The sequence below is a fragment of the Oryzias latipes genome, chromosome 9 (genome assembly GCF_002234675.1).
Source record: "Oryzias latipes chromosome 9, ASM223467v1".
In the NCBI taxonomy this organism is placed as follows: domain Eukaryota; kingdom Metazoa; phylum Chordata; class Actinopteri; order Beloniformes; family Adrianichthyidae; genus Oryzias; species Oryzias latipes.
In genome coordinates, this window is record NC_019867.2 from 32,274,802 (window position 1) to 32,293,738 (window position 18,937).

General features: G+C 41.8%; 1 protein-coding gene across 1 annotated transcript in view; it reads left to right on the plus strand.

Moving 5' to 3' along the window:
- The first annotated feature begins 3,777 nt into the window (after window positions 1–3,777).
- Window positions 3,778–18,937, plus strand: part of prkg2 (protein kinase, cGMP-dependent, type II) — a 39,181-nt gene continuing 24,021 nt past the window's right edge. Inside the window, exons 1-2 of the mRNA XM_023958898.1 lie at window positions 3,778–3,949; window positions 4,339–4,860. Coding sequence (XP_023814666.1) covers window positions 4,376–4,860 — 485 coding nt within the window. The 5' untranslated portion in view covers window positions 3,778–3,949; window positions 4,339–4,375. The remainder of the gene's footprint in view (window positions 3,950–4,338; window positions 4,861–18,937) is intronic.

Here is an 18,937-nt window from a genome sequence, read left to right on the forward strand (position 1 = left end):
TACTGTCAACGTTTCCATGGTTTCATGATGTAACATACACAGATGAGCCCCCCCCGGATGAGTCAGACAGTAGAAAGATGCGTCTGCAGACATGCAAACATGGAGAGCCGCTCTGCAAACCTGAATGCAGAGCTGCAGCATGTGAAGTACGTGGGATGCCTGCTGCCAGAGTACCCTTGAGCAACGCACGGCGATGTCCTGGTGAAGGGCTTCCCTGTCAGTGCGTTCCCCCACTGAGGTCCCTGTTGGGTTCTGGTTCAGTGACCTGGATTGGTGTTCAGCAGCTTCGGCCACCAGCTGCTGTCGATGGAATCTGCTGCAGGCCAGGCTGCTCATCACAGGAAAACCGATGAATCATTCCAGGGTGTTAAGAGTCCAGACATTAGCCTGCCCCAGAACCAAAGCGCATGACGGATGGATGCATCAGAAACCTCTCCCTGTGTTCGTCTCTAGTGTTTTCACACAGCCCAAATTTTGAGACAGTTTAGCGACATAAAAACGGAAAAGCATGATGGGGGACAGGGATATCCGGAAACCCAGCAGGACAACAGCCTCAGGACTGGAGGTCTACATCCATGATTACATTTTACTGTTTGGGCAAAAAAGCTAGTAAAAAAAATCAAAATCTTTGTTTTATTCATTTTGTTACATTACAGTGCAAAAGCTATGTTCAGCCAGTTAATCTGCATCAAGCTGAACGAGGATTACATTTCCTGACAAAACTCCATCTCTGCACCAATCATCTCCTCCCCCATGTGGAAGTTTCTCTCACAGATCAAATCTGATGATCTGGTTTTAAACTAAGATCCACAACCTGTAAGTAGAAAAAGGATCCACAAGCTGCTCATTTACAGGGATCTTCATCAGGGATCTTCATCAGTGTGCAGAGGTTTTTGACAAGAGAAAGAGATCAGCACATAAACATCATCTCCTAACAGAAAAAGTGTTTGTCAGTTTTCCCACACGTGGGGCCAGTTGTTCAAAGGTAAGCTGATCGGATTCTGGTGATCGGATTGGATCAAATCTAGAAAATGGGTTGTTCAAAAGGGAAAGAAGGAATCTGAAATCAGATTAGATCACAGAATCCAATCCTAGTTCTAATCTGGATCAGACCTTCAGTTTGTGTTGTTCAAAACTTGTCAGTAGGATTTGGATAACTTTGATCCAACAAAACTGGATTATCCTGATCCCAACAGGGGGTCGGATTTAAAGGTGGATTCCAGGAGGGAAATGTAGAAAAACTTTAAAATTGGTCAAATAATACAATTGTTTCATTTAGTGTTTATACTTTTATTTATATTTTGCACTTGACTTGTGTAACCGTTGTAACAGTGATAGTAGATACAGTAGACATAGGCTACCAGTTAAGCTATTCAGTAAAGTAAAAACAATGAAATAATCCCCGAAACAGATTTCAATAACAAACAAAAATAATATATTCAATTCATCACCGTATATTAATTTCAAAGAAACAATCATCAAAGATGAGCCTGTCAAAAATAATGTCTACCAATTGCATCCCTTCCTATACGTCCACTCAGTCCCTCCTGACAGAATGCCAGAGGCTGGTCTGGTTCTTCAAATGGCTCAGCTGCATCATGAACATCATCACACAGAGGGACATTGCGCCTGGTAGAGATGTTGTGCAGGATGATACATGCTAGTATTATGGTGCATGCTCCCTGTGGTTCCACTAAGTAGCTAAGGCATGCAGAGCGCCTCTGTAGAACTCCATTTAAACGCTCAATTGCACATCTTGTTTTGCAATGAGCAGTGTTGAAGCCTGCCTGCGCTGGTGTGGATGCTGCAAGAAAAGGAGTTATCAGCCATGGTAGGATGGGTACCTGTCTCCTAATGTTATGCCATCCGGTCGGTTGGTTTGGAGCTCTCTGTATAAAGCACTCTCTCTCAGGATACGTGCATCATGAACAGACCCAGGCCACAGTTTGTGATGATGAGGTCAGCATCGCCCACAAGTTTTGTGATTTGCTGTCCCATTTAGAGCACAGGTAATCTGGATTTGGTAATCTTGAAAACTGTGTATCTGGATCAGGGTGATCCAGTCCAATGTTGCTTTGAAAAACTGGCATAAAACTAAGACGGATTACCTGATCCTGCATAGGAGGAAATGTGATTTCCAAATCCGGATCATTTTGATCCAGATTAAACTTTTTGAACAACTGGCCCGTGGATTCTCGTTCAACAGCCAGAGCTCACTTAGAAGAAACATGAAATCAAAGAGTCCTGGAAGAAATCCAACAGGACCGAGGTGAAGATGACGGTCCAAGTGTGAAGGTTTGGTGTTGTTTGCAATGACAAACAGGTGTGTGAAAACCACAACTGACTCTAGTCAGTTTCTTACTGCAGACACCCAGACGATAACTGATGAGTGGAGAGATGAGGGAAAGAAGGCATAGACGATCTGATGGATGGATGGAGGGGAAGAGCATCCATGGAATAAGTGACAAGGACAGAGATTGGTGGGACAAAGAAGAGTTGGAGATGAAGAACCCTAATCTCACCTTTAGCACCTAGGGCCAGTTGTTCAAAAAGTGTAATCTGGATCAAAATGATCCGGATTTGGACATCACATTTCCTCCTATGCAGGATCAGGTAATCCGTCTTACTTTTATGCCAGTTTTTCAAAGCAACATTGGACTGGATCACCCTGATCCAGATACACGGTTTTCAAGATTACCAAATCCAGATTACCTGTGCTCTAAATGGGAGAACATATCACAACACGGGCTACCAGCTATGTGAAGAACAGGTAGAAGAGCCAACATGGGGTCACTGTGAGAGTTTGTTATTCTGAGACAAAACACAAAAATTACAAACATCCACTTCCATTCATAATTTCTTTTATGACCCCTCATCTGAGTCACAAAAAATAAAAACAAATATACATTAACAAATACATTGTGGATATTTTGAAAACGTCTTAGATAAAATGGCTAAATGTCCAATAGTTAACAAAATAAAGAATGTTCAGGGAGTTTTTTAATCTGAGGAGGAGAGAGCAGCATTTCCAGGCTCTGCTTTTAGGAGGATCTGCAGTTCTGCTTTGGTTGTTTTTACTTTACTGAATAGCTTAACTGGTAGCCTATGTCTACTGTGTCTACTTTATCACTGTTACAACGGTTACACAAGTCAAGTGCAAAATACGAATAAAAGTATAAACACTAAATGAAACAATTGTATTATTTGACCAATTTTAAAGTTTTTCTACATTTCCCTCCTGGAATCCACCTTTAAATCCGACCCCCTGTTGGGATCAGGATGATCCAGTTTTTTGGATTCTGTGATCTAATCTGATTTCAGATTCCTTCTTTCACTTTTGAACAATCCATTTTCTAGATTTGATCCAATCCGATCACCAAAATCCGATCAGCTTACCTTTGAACAACTGGCCCTTAAAGCTAGCCTAAATACTTTCAGCAAAGTCTTAGTAGGAACTTATCATTGTGGGCGTGGCCTGTGGTCAAGAAAAGGCAGTAAAACGCAATGATCAGGTTTGTGTTTGATCAGAAATCTAAACCAAAGAGGGTTACTCTAAAGTTGATCAAATAATAATATTGACTCCAGTAATGTAAGGAACTACAGTGTCAATTGTTCAAAGTCTGTTTTTCTAGTTGGTCTGACATGACAGGATGGAAAACATTTGAAAAGGATTTTAAAACTTTGGAGGTAAAAAGTTGACCAAACTGCGTTAGGTAAGAAACGCAGAGAATCTTGTTTCCCTGAAATTGTCTCAGAAAACGAAAAAACGAACAAGAGGTGGTTGTGACGTCACGTGCGCAGGAGGGTGCACCGAGCCGCATGTTGGTGAGCAGACAGCGCGAGCCCGGAGAGAGGATGCGACGTGGCGCGTGGCCCTGCTGAATCTCCCGCAAGCCAAAATTCCTTTCCAGCTGGATCCGTCCTCACCTGGAGGCCCTTGACTCCCAAGGTGAGGTTTGTTTTTTTTCATGAGCACGCGGAGCTGCGGGCGCGCGCTCATGACATGAGCATCGCAGAGTTCCTGGCTGGAGCCGCTGCAGTTGGAGTCTGCGCAGAAGACAATCTGGAGAACAGGAGGATGCCTGACTCTCTCTTAAAGAACAGAAAAGTTCCTCAGAGCTGCTGTGTGAGCGCGTGCGTGCGTGCATGTGTGTGTTGGTTGTTGTTGGACGTTTTTATCCGTCAGTTTGACTGTGAAGTGGAGAATAAACAGCTTTTAAAGGTTTTGATTCGGATTTCGTTCAGTCTGACTGTAACTGAATATTTCCTGCCTCCTGAATAATAAATGCAGATTGATGCTGCTTTTGCTCTGTGCTTCCATCTCCTCTTTGGCGGCAGAGCTCCAGTCTGATGCTGTTGTCCGTTCAGCAGAAGCATGGGGAACGCTTCCATCAGGTCCAAGTGCTGCAAGAGCACCGAAGGCTCTGTTTCCACGTCCACCAAGGACCAGCAGGCCAAACAGCCCACCCGGGATTCGCTCAGGGTCCGAGTGGAGGAGCTGGAGCGAGAGGTCAAGTTGAAGGACGAGGAGCTCGGGGCCAGAGAGCAGCACATCAAAGCTCTTCAGGAGCAGCTCGCCAAGCAGACGCAGGTTCTGTCTGAGCTGAGCGAGGAGCTTCACGCCAAGAGCATCACACTCAACATGCTGCAGGACGCCATGAGGAGCGAACCCTCCACCGGGCTGGCTTTTCGACCCGCCTCTGTGAGAGCCAGCGGGAAGAGCAGCCCCAACCTCAGCGTTCGCACCAAGGACACTCCCAACAGGAGAAAAGGGGCTAAATCCGGGGTGTCGGCCGAGCCCACGTCCAGCAGCCTGCAGAAGTTCTCCTTCGAGAAAGCCCGGGTCCCAAAGGATGCGAGGTGAGAGCTTTTTCAGGAAGCGGTTTGGGGCTCACAATGTCCTCCTGAGTCCACTGGGCTCAACAGAACCAGCTTCAAAAAGGCATTCAGATCAACATCTGCAGTACTGTAACTGTTCAGTACAGTACAGTGATGAGGATTACATCTGATGAGATAATACCAGCTTCATATCAAAGTCTTCAAGGAAATTCAGTTCCACTAAAACTGAAAACTATCATCCATCCATCCCTTCCTCCCTCCCTCCCTTTTTAAATGTCAAAGCATAGACGGAAGTATTGATAAATGATTTTGTTAGTGGATCTACTGCCCTCTTGTGGCTGTGATTTCACCATCCTTCATGAATGTAACTTTATGGTGTCTGTTTTGAGCAGACACATGTTACATGGTAAGAGCCCACTTAATGCTTGCCTGTAGTGTGGAGGGCATGTGTTGGGTTTGTGAGTGACCCATGAACTGCTTCAGCATCCAACAGAGCAGAGCTCTTCGTGAGCAGACATGCATCCAAATGACAGGGAAGCAGAGATTTTCAACAGGAAACAGGCCGTTTTCCAAAAACTTGCATTTTCTCTAGGCAGGTTTATTTGTGTAGCACAATTCCTACACAAAGTCATTCAAAGTGCTTCACAAAACAGGAAAATGCATTAAAATCATAAAACATAACAGTGCAAAGTTTTAAAACATACATAATCATTATAAAATTGACTTTAAAGAAGTAAAGAGAAAAGAACATGAACAGAGGTGAGGATGAGGACCCTTCAGGTATATAACGGCTAAACAGGAATGTTCTGAGTCTGGATTTGAACCTTAACACAGTAGAGGTCTGTCTCGCAGCCTCAGAGAGACTGTTCCAGCTTTTAGCTGCATGAAGGCCCGTACACACCGGGACGAATATTCGCCAGGCGTTATTCGCCACGTTTTTTGTGTTCACACCCAGGCGATTTTCACTGACGGTGAGCCGAGCGAACATGCAATTTCATTCCCTGACATTAGATGGCGCTTAATGTAAACAGAAATACTCCTGTACACAAGGTGGCGCTGCGCAACTTTACGCTTCTTAAAGTCGCTTTTCACTCAGAAGAAGAGAGCAAGTATTTACGCGCTTGTCAGAATAATACAAAGAAAACATGAATATTTCAAGCACCAGTAGCTCCAACTGGTGCTTGGTTCGGGATATTTTAGAATGTCCGTCATTATTTCTTTGCGGCAGCGTAGACGCTACTTGGCGTCTATCTTCTTCGCTGGTATGTGTGCTCAGCAAGGCAGTTTTGTGTTTGAGCGCCCCCAAGTTGTGTTTTACTGTAACTTCAGAAGCTCCAGACACGTGTGCAAAAGCGCCGTTCTCATTGGTCGAATAGATTTCGACGCAGTTCGTTTTCCAAAAAAACGAACCTGGGGCGTTTTTTAAAAAGTGACGCTTTGACGCGTGCCGTTTTTTCGCGTCAGTGTGCACACTCACATTGGTGCCTTTTGTTTAGTCACGAGGCGTTAAACGTCGGCGAAAATCGCCCCGGTGTGTACGGCCCTTAAGACTGAAACGCTGATTCCCCTTGTTCAGTCCTGACTCTGGGCCCCCGCAGGAGGCCGGTCCCTGAGGTCCTCAGAGTCCCAGATGGTTCATATGGCGCTAACATGTCAGAGATGTACTTTAAGGCCATGGAGAGACTTGGAAACAAGCAGAGCTGCTTAAAAGTCGTTACTTTGAGCGACAGGAAGCCAGAGCAGAGACCTGATGTGACGGTACTTCCTGGTTCTGGTCAGGACTCCAGCAGCAGCGTTCTGGATGTACTGAAGATGTTTTACAGCTGGTTTGGGGAGGCCAGTGAGCCGGCTGGTACAGTGATCTAACCTACTGGAGACAAATGCAGGAATAAGTAGCTCCAAGTCTGGCTTTGACACTATGGTTTTGATTTTTGGCAATGTTTTTTAGATCAGAATTAGAATCAGCTTTCTTGCCCAAGTACAGTGCATGTTTAAGGAATTTGGCTTTGGTGTCTTGTGCTCTCGTGCAAACTAAAAAGATATGAAAAAAGTTTAAAGGAGTAAGACAGGAGAGGATAAATAATAAGTACTATGGGGTACACGCGGGGCATACAACAAACAGGTAGAGAGGCGGGGCTTAGACTCCCCGCTTATGATTCCAGACCCGCGACAAACTATCAGCTGCTTCCTAATACTTAATAATAATTAATAACTAATGATAGTTGTCATCCGTAAAATCAATATCATTTATTGGGTTAACTGGATTTAAAGAAAAATAAATGGAGTTGGCAAAATAGAAAGGAGTCTGCATCAAAGTGAGTTTGTTTCCATCATTTAACTTAACTTAACTTAACTCTGGTGTTTGACAGACAGAAACGTCTATTCAAGGTTGTGGAAAATGGACAAAAGATCAAATGAAACATCACACTCATAAATAATAAAAAGAATTAGATTAAATAATTAAATAAATATTCTGTCTGGAACATTCTCATGTATAAAGTAAAATGTTTTGTTAAAAAAAACAATGCTGTTGCATAGTGAGGAAATAAAACACTTTATGTTCTTAATTTGTTATTTATTTATTTTTTTTCGTCCTCAAAAAGTACCGATAAGAGTACCGGATCGATAAGCAGCATCGATAAGAGTAGTAGTATCGTTAAAACCTTAACGATACCCATCCCTACCAATGACTGTGGTGTCGTCTGCAAACTTCAAGTAGTTTCACAGAGGGGGCTTCTGATCTGCAGTCATTGGTGTGGAGGGAAAAGAGCAGAGGGGACAGAACACACCCCTGGGGGGCACCAGTGTTAAGGATCCAGGTGCTGGATGTGAAGCGTCCCAGTTTCACCTGCTGCCTCCTGTCGGTGAGGAAACTGGTGATCCACTGGGGGGGGGGCACACGGTGAGCTGGGACAGCTTGTGATGGAGGAGCTTTGGAACGATGGTATTAAATGCAGAGCTATAGTCCACGAATAGGACCCGTGCGTAGGTGTCTGCAGAGTCCAGGTGGTGCAGGATGTAGTGGAGAGCCATGTTGACTGCGTCCTCCCCTGACCTGTTTGCTCTGTAGGCAAACTGCAGGGGGTCTAGCAGAGGGTCAGTGATGACCTTCAGGTGGTGCAGCACCAGTCGTTCAAAGGATTTCATGACTACCGAGGTCAGGGCGACTGGTCTGTAGTCATTTAGTCCTGTGACTGGGGACTTCTTGGGGACTGGGATGATGGTGGAGAGTTTGAGGCATGCAGGTACCACACACATCTTCAGGGAGCTGTTGAAGATCCTGGTGAAGATGGGAGCTAGCTGGTCAGCACAGACTTTCAGGCAGAAGGGAGAGACTCCATCGGGGCTGGAGCCTTCCTGATCTTCTGCTTCTGGAACTGTTGACGCACATCTCATTCACAGATCATCAGTGCGGATGAGGGGGCAGGTGTGGGGGAGGTTGGGATTGCAGGTAGGTCCTGTGTGATGGAAATGGTGGCTGAGGGAGAAGGGGAAGTTCTTTCAAACCTTGATTAGGAGTCGTTAAGCTCCTCAGCCAGGCGGTAACTTTCTGAGGGGCGTGGGGGGATGGTCTCCGGTAGTTGGTGAAGGTCTGCAGGCCTTTCCAAACTGCAGTAGAGTCGTTGGTAGAAAACTGGTCCGTCAGTTTTGCAGTGTAGGTCCTCTTTGCGGATTTGATCTTCTTTGTCAGCTTATTCCTGGCTTGCTTGTACCGGTCCCGATCTCCACTCCTGTAGGTGGTCTTCTTTGTCCTGACGTAGTTGCCTCAGCTTAGCAGTGAACCATGGTTTGTTGTTGTTGAATGTGCAGAAGGTTTTAGTCTGCACACACATGTCCTCACAAAAACTGATGAAGTTCCAGTCAGTGCAGTCAAAGCAGGCTTGCAGTTGCATCTGTGACTTATTTGTCCATCTCTTCACTGTCCTCACTATGGGCTTAGCTGATTTCAGCTTTTAGATGGTAAAATGCTGCTGATGTTACTGTTAAAGTTCAGGTCAGAGTCCATGATGACCCCTAGGTTTCTGACTTGATTTGAAGTTTTTAGAGACAGAGAGTGAAGGGAACTGCTGACACTTTCTCTCTGTTTCTCTGGACCAAAGAGGATGACTTCACTCTTGTTTGAGTTTAGCTGGAGAAAGTTGTTCTGCATCCACGCACTGATCTGTTGGATGCAACAACTGAGGGAATCCACCGGCCCATATTCACCTGCTGTCAGTGACACATAGATCTGAGTATCGTCTGCATAGGTGTGATAAGACATGTTATTACTGCGAATTAACTGACCTAGTGACAGCATGTAGAGTAGGGGTGCTCATTACGTCGATCACGATCGACCGGTGGATCGTTAAGGACATGACGGTAGATCGCGGGACAGAAAAGATTAAAAAAAAAAAAAGTACTTCTTAAAAATCCACCAGCCAATCAAAATCCTCACCGAGAAGTACAGGACTCGATTGACATGCAGAACGGCCAATCGGACATCCTCTGAAGCAGACATCGCTGCAGACGTGTATTTAAAAACACTGAGCGTGAACTCTCTGTCATAAGAGAGCTGCTCTCTGCCCCACGTCACGTCAAGTTCCCGGCAGAAGACCGATCCGCACAAGCGGAGTGTTTATTGAAGCCGCCCGGCGTGTCTCCTCCTGCTATCAGCTCTGCAGTTCTCGCCTGATAAATACGAGCTCATAAGGAAGCTGTTATGTCTGAGGCAGGCGCTTCGTACGGAGCCAGCAGCGCCTTTGAAACGCCATGATGCTCCCCCCATTGCACGGTTTACAGCAGAGCATGACATCCGATGGTTGCTGCTTTCTGTCTTTGTAATAAAACGCCTCATCTGTTAATACAAAAGTATCTTTGTGTAATCTGACTGTGTAGTTTTTAATCATCAGTACATAAACATTATAAAAAACATTTACTAATAGTACTTATATATACTTATATATATATATATATATATATATATATATATATATATATATATATATATATATATATATATATATATATATATATATACACACTGAACAAAAATATAAACACTTTTGTTATTGCTCCCATTTTTTATGGTATGAACTCAAAGATGTGAAACATTTTCCACATACACAAAATAACCAGTTCTCTGAAATATTGTTCACAAATCTGTCTAAATCTGTGATAGTGAGCACTTCTCCTTTGCCAAGACAATCCATCCCACCTCACAGGTGTGCCATATCAAGATGCTGATTAGACAGCATGATTATTGCACAGGTGTGCCTTAGACTGGCCACAAGAAAAGGCCACTCTGAAATCTTCAGGTTTGTTTTATTGAGGGGGTCAGGGGACCCAGACCACCAGTCAGTATCTGGCGTGACCACCATTTGCCTCATGAAGTGCGACACATCTCCTTCACATAGAGTTGATCAGGTTGGATGACCTGGAGGATTGATCCCTGGGGCACACCACAGTTCAAGGCCATGCAGTCTGAGACACAACTACCAGTTTCAACTAAATGCATGCAGGATTCATCAAAACACCACAACAGTTCACTGAACTTCCACCTCAGGGCAACACACACGTTCCAGGGTCTCCAGCTGTCTGTAGAGTTAAAGGCCAAAAATGAATTTTGTGTTGCTCTCTTTTGAGTTTTAAAAATAGCCCCCCCCCCAATAATATAAAATAAATTAAAATAGTATGAAAATTCAGAAAATGTTCAGTTCTTAACATTAAACATTGAGTCAAAAATGTGCTTGATCTCTAAATCTTCAACATTTCACCCTTAAAAACCTGCTTATCTTTTTAATATTTTTTATTTTTTAAGTGTCACAGCGGGACAATCTGCAGATGTGATTGGCTCACTGGTCTCAGAAGGACCTGCCTTGGATCAAACTGGATCTTTAAGGGCAGGACACTTTTCCAAATGTTAATACTAAATACAAGCAGTTGTTACCTTTTCTGTGTTTGTAAGAGCGTAGTGCTGACTGCACTGGCTCCGCCCACTGCAAACATCAGCCACAGCCTGCGTGAGCTCAGGAAGTCATGTTTTTTTTTAAATATAACTTTATTGAACAAATGCAAGTATACAACATGAAGTACAATCAATGCAGTATACAACATACAATCAATATACAACACAAACAATGTTAAACAGCCAGGGGAGTCGATTCATTAAGTATTTGCAGAGAATTACAAATTTCAATAGTTCTGAGAGCTTTTTTGTTGGAGGAAAAGGATATTGATTTTATGTAAAAAGTTACATCTTTAATGAATTGTGAGAAGTATGGTGTTTTATTATTAAATTTACATTTATGTATGTAGAATTTTGCCAGAAGAATTAATAAATTAATTATAAAAAACACCTTTTGTTTTTTGGGGGTCCTGAAAAAACAAAGTAATACATTTTCCCATTTCAAGGAGAAATCTTTGAAGACATGAATAATGATGAATCTACTGAACTCCTTCCAAAATCTCTGTGTGGACAAACAGTGCCAGAAAAGATGAGTTACTGTTTCTGGGTGATCTCCACAGAAACTACAATCAGTATTAATATCTTTTTTAAATTTTATCATATAATGTTTGGCAGGGTAAATTTTACGGAGAATTTTAAAGGATACTTCTTTTACCTTATTTATTATTAAATACTTATGAGGGATCGTCCAGACTGCTTTCCAGTTGATATCTGGAACAAATTGATTCCAATAATTTAAAATATACGGGGGAGAGGTATAAATCTTTTGAAATAATCTGCGTATTTTTATATTAGTAGTACGCTCATAAGAGAAGCATATTTTTCCTACCGGTGACTCATCCGCATTGGATATTGTATTTTGATTAGGTATCAAATTATCAGTGTTCTTAAATAACATTACTATTCCTGAGGGGATAGCCTTCTGCACCATTGAAAACTCTTGTAAAGTAATAGGTAAATTATACTGTGATAGGAATTCGTTATAGTTTAACAGCTGCCCCTCCTTATTAAATAGTTGAGCCACCAGTAGGATCCCATTCTGGATCCAGGTCTCTAAATAGAGCGACGTATTTTTGTATAAAATATCTCTGTTGTTCCAGATGATGTACTTGTGTGGAGAAAAATTATGTTTGTAGATAAGGTTCCATGCTAAGAGAACCTGCTTATGGAAGGAAGAGAGTTTTGTGGGGAGTTTCTCAACATTATAGTGACAATTTAAAATAAATTTAAAGCCTCCAAAACGGGAGAAAATCTGAAATGGTATGATGTTCCAGATAGAGGTGGGGTTCTTCAAAAAGTTTTTGGCCCAATTAATTTTAAAAGTATTATTGAGAGAGTTAAAGTCTAGAAAGTTAAGTCCACCTGATTCATAGTCATTCATAAAGACAGATTTTCTTATGTAATGTGTTCGATTTTTCCAGATAAAATTAAGAAGTGTGCGATCAATTTCTTTACAAATGTTGTTGTCAAGGTGTAAGCAGATGGCAACATAAGTTAGACGGGAGATTCCTTCTGCTTTGGTTAGCAGTACTCTACCTCTTAAGGATAAGTCCCTTTGTAGCCATTGATTAAGCTTCTTTTTGGTTTTCTGTATGATTGGAGTAAAGTTAGATGAACATCTTTGTTTTTGATTATTAATATGAATACCCAAGTACTTAATTTCTTGTTTAACAGGGATCGAGCAGATAACATCAACTGAGCAGTCTTTAATAGCTAGTAATTCACATTTGTTTAAGTTTAATGTTAAACCAGAAGTTTGAGAGAAAATATTAATTACGTCTAAGATTAGAGGAATCTGGCTTCAGTTTTTTAAAAAGAGTGTAGTGTCATCAGCCAATTGGCTAATGATAAGCTCTTTGCCAGCTATGGTAATGCCCTGCACATTACTAGAACAAATGTGGTTCGTTAGGATTTGAGTGCAGAGAAGAAACAGATGTGGTGAGATTGGGCAACCTTGGCGAATGCCTCGTTTTAGGTCAAATCTAGGGGTGGAGCCATGTCTCATTTTTATAGAGCTGTTACCATTCGAATATAAAGTTCTAACAGCATTACAGAAAAAATCTCCAAAGCCGAATAATTTTAATGAATTGAAAATAAATTGGTGTTCGATTGTGTCGAATGCTTTATAAAAGTCTAGGAAAAGAATAAAGCTGTCATCAGGCACCAAATCAGAGTAATCAAGTAGATCTAGCCCCAATCTGATATTATTAGAGATATGCCTATTTTTCATGAAACCTGACTGCGTTTCATCGATGATTAACTGTAATACTTTTTTGATTCTATTAGCAAATATTAAAGCCATAATTTTATAATCACAATTAAGCAAGCAGATGGGTCTCCAGTTTTCAATTAAGAGTATGTCTTTATTTGGTTTTGGAATGAGAGTTATTAGACCTTGAGAAAGTGTCGAAGGGAGAGCATTTCTTTCTATACTTTCTAGAAAAGTTTGTTGTAGGAACGGAGCTAAATTATTAGAGAATGCCTGGTAAAATTCTGCAGATAAACCATCTGTGCCGGGAGATTTGTTGGACTTCAGCGCGAGAATGGAATTAAGTACTTCCTCCAGAGTTAGAGGGCTGTCGCACTGACTCCTGTCCTCCTCGTCAATAGTACGGAGGTTTTGAATATTGTTAAAAAATAAGGAGGAAATGTCCTCATTGTATCTGGAGCTGTATAGATTAGAATAGAAATTAGCACAAAATTTTGAAAGATGTATCGGATTGTTGGAAATAGTGCCATTGATACTTAAGCGGTTAATAAAGTTGTTTGTTGATCTGTTTTTTTCCAGTCTAAAGAAGTAGGCAGAGTTTTGCTCTCCCTCCTCCAGCCATTTTTTCCTGGATCTAAAAAAGGCACCTTCAGCTTTGTGTTGATATATTTGGTCTAATTTGTTTTGAAGGTCAATTAAAGTTAATTTATCCTCCTCCTCAACCTCTTCTGGTCTTTTTTGATAATAAGACATCATTTTGCGTACCACTTCTTCCTCTTCAGCTTTTCTTAATTTGGCATTTTGACTTCCATATTTTCTTAAGAATTTACAAATTTCAAATTTAAAAAGTTCCCAATTGGTGCAAAAAGATTTTTCTTTATTGGCCTTATTCCAATAAAAATTAATCAATTTTGTAATTTCAATTTTGACTGCTTCATGCCTTAGTAAAGAATTATTTAGCTTCCAGTAATTGAATTTCCGAGTAGTACTGTCAGGAGTAATAATTTGGATATTAATGTAAATAGCTCTATGATCCGTCAGAGGGGTTGGCAAAATATTCACAGTGATGTTATCTTTATTTATACAGCTTGAAACAAGCCAGAAATCAATGCGAGATTGTTTGGAACCGGTTTTATTACTCCAGGTGAAACGTTTGTCATTGGGAAATTTCTCTCTCCAAACATCCACAATATCGAACTTATTCATAAATCTTTTGAGATTGGTGCTATATGAAGTTTCCCGTCTTGGAGGCCATCTATCAAGTGTATTATTGATAGCAATATTAAAATCCCCCCCAACAAAAAGTATGGAGTCTGGGTATCTGGATAACCAGAAGCTTATTTTTTCTTCTAAGGAGTTCAGTAGTTTGTCGTTGTCACTTTTATTGTTGTAACCATATATATTAACAATGATAAAATTGTAAATATCATTTTTAACTGCCATACAGATGTAGTGGCCAAGAGTGTCACAATCAGAGTCTAATATGTAACCAGAAAAGTTGTTCTTAAGTGTGGTGACACCAGATGAACGTTCAGAACCATGAGATAACCAAATATCGTTGCCCCATTGTGATTTCCAAAAATTTGCATCAGTAGATGTGGAATGACTCTCTTGCAAAAAACAGAAATTTGTTTTAAATTGTTTAAGAAATAAAAATAGAGCTTTGCGCTTGTATGTTTGCCTTAGTCCCCTGGCATTGAGAGAAACGAGTGAAAAAGACACGTTTAAAGAACTGATCTAACAAAGATAGAATAGATTTACAGAAGAGAAGGGGACCGAGCACTGCACGAATCATACAAAAATAGTGTAATAATCCTGACTAACTAAATAAAAATAGAATAACATCCAACCCGTTTTGGTTTAGAAAATAAAATAAAATAAAAAGTGCAGCCAAAATAAGAAGAGGGCTATAATTTTTTTTTTTCTCTTCTTCTTCTTCTAAGAAATGAAGGTTTAAAATAAGGTTATGGCCCCGGAAAATATGTTTTCAGAAAATGATATATGGACAGTAAACATCAACCAATTCGTAATTAAGAAAAAGTGTTAATAGTCTCACCGAAGCAGTCAGCTTTTAAATGTAGGATGAGCGTTTCTATGAAGGAGGGAGCACTTCTGATCCATTGATGAAGCCGCGGGCTCCAACCAAGTATGCCGACTTCCCCTCCTTGCGTGCTTTGTCTATTAATGGCCACAATTTGGCACGACAACTTCTGTCTTCCTGGGATAAATCTTCAGCGAATTTCAAGTGATTCTCTCGCAGGTAAGAGGATGTTTTGGCTGCTTTCCAGACAGCATCCCTGGAGACACGTGAGGTGAACTGTATGATGATGCCTCTCGGATTGGTGTTGCCTTGCTTCCTGGGTCCCAGTCGATGCACGGTATCGATGACGTCAGGTAGCTTCTGTTTCTGTTCAGGTAAAACCGATTGGCAAATTTCTATCACCTTTCTTCGTGTGTCTTCTTTCTCAGTTTCCATGGCACCGTGTAGTTTGAGGTTCCATCTTCTGGAGTATCTTTCCAGATCAGACAGTCTCAGCTGGTGGTTATCCAGTTGGTCTTTGCCTCTTTTTACTTTTCTTTCAAGGTCATTCACTTTTTCCTTTACATCTTTCATTTCAGCATGCATAAAGTCAATCGATTTTTTGAGACCTTCAATCTTCAGAGCATTTTCTTTCACCATACTTGAATTCTCTTTCACCATGATTTCCAGACTGTCCGATCTTCTGTTTATCAATGCTGAAAGATGGGATATGATCTCGTTTGAAGTGGGTGGATCGTTGCTGCCGGAGTCGTACATCACTTTTTTTGACGCTGGAGATTTGAGAGGTGTAGCAGGGAGGGATGGAAAGTCATCCATATCTTCAACATTTGGAGCAACCGATGACTGGGATGCAGCGTAGTTGTGGCAGTTGTCCACAAGTATGTTGCCTGAGGTAGCGGTAGCTTCGACAGCCTCTCCAGATGCTAGCTTGGATTTTGATACATCTAATCCTCTCTTTGCACCTTTTGAAGTCGGCATTCTGCTTCTTATCTCTTAGAGGTCAATGTATTCTTGTTTATAAAGAGATTTGTTGGTGTTTTAAAGAATAAAGTCAGGGTTTTACCGTATTTCAAGAACTTTTTGTGCAGAACTCGGTAAAGAGCGTCTACTCACTCCGCCATCTTGGTCGCCCCTCCATTCTCAAGTGATGGTGTAGATGAGGCCTCAAGAAGCAGTTTGGTACATGAACCAAACCGTATTGATAATGTGTCACTCAATACTGACTCCTGCTGGACCAAAAACGTCATTGCAGGCCACCAAGTTAGGAAACTCCACTGATATACTTATTAAATTTAATCTAAACACAATATTTGTTATTGTAGTTCCTCATTTCCAGGTCTCGCTCTATAATGCCCCAGAAGTGAGGAGGGGCTTTTAATTTTGACAGTTCTGCTGAACAAATGCCACATTTAACCTCCAAAACATAAAAGGATTAATTTTTAATAAGAGTCCGTTTGAAATGGAATTGCATTCTGCTAGATCAAGCAGAAACCGAGTGGAATGGGGGGACAGAAGACCAAAAACACTGTTAAAACTATTAAATAATCCCACAAACCTCATTAAAATACCACATTCAACAGCTTGAGTAAAGATTCAGTCAAATAAAACGTCAAACACAGGTGGGCGGGGAAAACGGGGGCGCACGAGCGCGAGAATCGTTCAACAGCTGGAAGCTGGGGGCACATCCGAGGCATCAGAAATGGTTTTTTCCTACTCTGTTAAACTGGAGTGATTTGGTGCCCAAGTGACAGAAATGTAACCGAGAAGATCTGGTAATTTTTCGACATAAAACATCTTTCAAAATAAAAGAAAGCTTAGACTCATAATAAAACTAGCTAACACCCGCCTAATTAACGCGAAATCCGCCCAAAGCAAAGTTTCTCCACAATATCAAAATCAAAACCACGGGCGGAAAAGTGCAGAATCTGACAAACACAGCTGGTAGACCGACGTGTTTCCCTGTTTGGCTGCTCTGTGACACACCGACACCGTGGCGTGGCGGTCACGTGACTTCTCCTGAAGTGAGACGCGGGGTTTCACTTTATGAGCTCGACACGTGAGCCGACGCGTCGGTGTTGCCAGACCACCTGTACTCCCAGGGTTTCCACCTGCTGCCAGGTGACAGACATTCTGGCAGAGGACCAGGTGCTCTCACCACGCTGCCCCATCTGCTGCATCTCCTGCTGCTGCTGACATCTGCTTTACATTAAAGAATCATCCATTTATTTCACAAATACAAATCTTTTTCTAAAGTATTAAAGGGAAATATTTACCGTAAATCATCCAAAAAGCCTACAAAAAACAGAGCATAAAACTGCACTTTTATCTCTGTAAAGCCTGTTCTGCACACCCACAAGTCCTTCTTCCTTCATTTATGGATGGCAGAGAAAGCAGCGAAAATTGTTCCTACTGCCACCTACTGGACCCTGGACTCCCAGCGGTCCAGGGTGGTTCTGCTGGGTTCTGGAAGACTGGGCTCAGTAACAAGATGACCTGAAAAGCTGAAAGCCAGAGACTAACATGCTGAGGACGATTCACACAAATGAAGGCGGCTGTGGATGATTGACAACCTAAAGCGGGTGTGACTGCCAGAAGGAAAACAGTAAACAGAAGCATTAACTATCACCAAAAAGTCCCGAGTGCACCATCCTCACATGAGCACAAGGTTTCTAAGCGGGTTTCTGAAAGTGTTGGGAACAGAACAGGACCATTTATTCTGTGGTGATGCAGCTTTGATTTGGTTTGAAACATCTGGAAGCAATAATCCCAAACTGGATTATGTAACGCAGACCAATGGTTTGCTGTGTGGTTTGGCTAAAGGCGCTGCAGGTGGTGGGGGGGTGATGGATTTGCTGTCTGTTTATGTAACCCTAAAGTGATGAGTTACTGCGCACGATGAGTCGGATAAACCGGCCACCCACCCCTCCGAGGAAGACCTCCACCAGGTGATCTTCAGCCAAACTGTGTCTCTTGACCTTTACTCAGTTTACGGCCCCCCAGAGGAAGTGATGTCTTCTTCTTGTGGCCCCTCGCTGCAGCTGCTCAGATGCACACCAGTGAACTCTGACAGCTGGGATGATTTTGTGCGTTTACTCTTTAAGAAGTGGGTTTGTGGGGCTGCAGGCTGGGCTGGAGGTGGGGGGGGTACTTCCATTCAGAATGGCTCCATCATCTCTGATATGTCAGCAGTGTCTGCATGTAACAGATGAGAATAGAACAGGTCTGTCTGTCTGTCTGTCAGTTTCTAACTGACTAAAGTTAACCAACATCAGTCTGATCACAGCACACCTTTCAGCGTCATGTTGCAGTTTTTCTAATATATCTCAAATCCGCACATATACACAAAAGTTTTTCTTTACTAAACAAAATGCCAAAGTGCATTTTGGAAGGTCATTATTACAAAAACAACTTTGTTTTTTGACCCTGTTTAGTTTTGAAACAGTCAATTGGAAGAGTCAGGACCCACAAACACCACAGTCCAGAGTCCCCAAGACTCCATGTGGGTCCCTGATGCACAATCGTCCCAGTGTCTCTGCATTTTCTGACGATGCTCTGCTCTAATTTGAAACATTTTATGTTGAGCCAAACTGTTTTTGAAATATTTCACCATGTTTTTACTCACCTCTGTGACAGATTTGGAACTGTCAATCTTTGCCCACATGCAGTCAGTCATGTTATAGAATGTGACTTCATCATGCTCCCCCAGCTAAACCTTTTTCTGTTGTTCATTTTTTCAGCTTTCTGCCCGTCAGCCGCATCACATTCTAAAAAGGTTTTTGTAGTCTTGAATAAACAAATGTGAGGAATTTTGCAATAAAACAATCTAGTCTGTGACGATTGAATACTGGTTCGTGTGATTTCAATGTTTTAGAAGTCATCTTTTTATCTTTTTAACTGAGCAGAT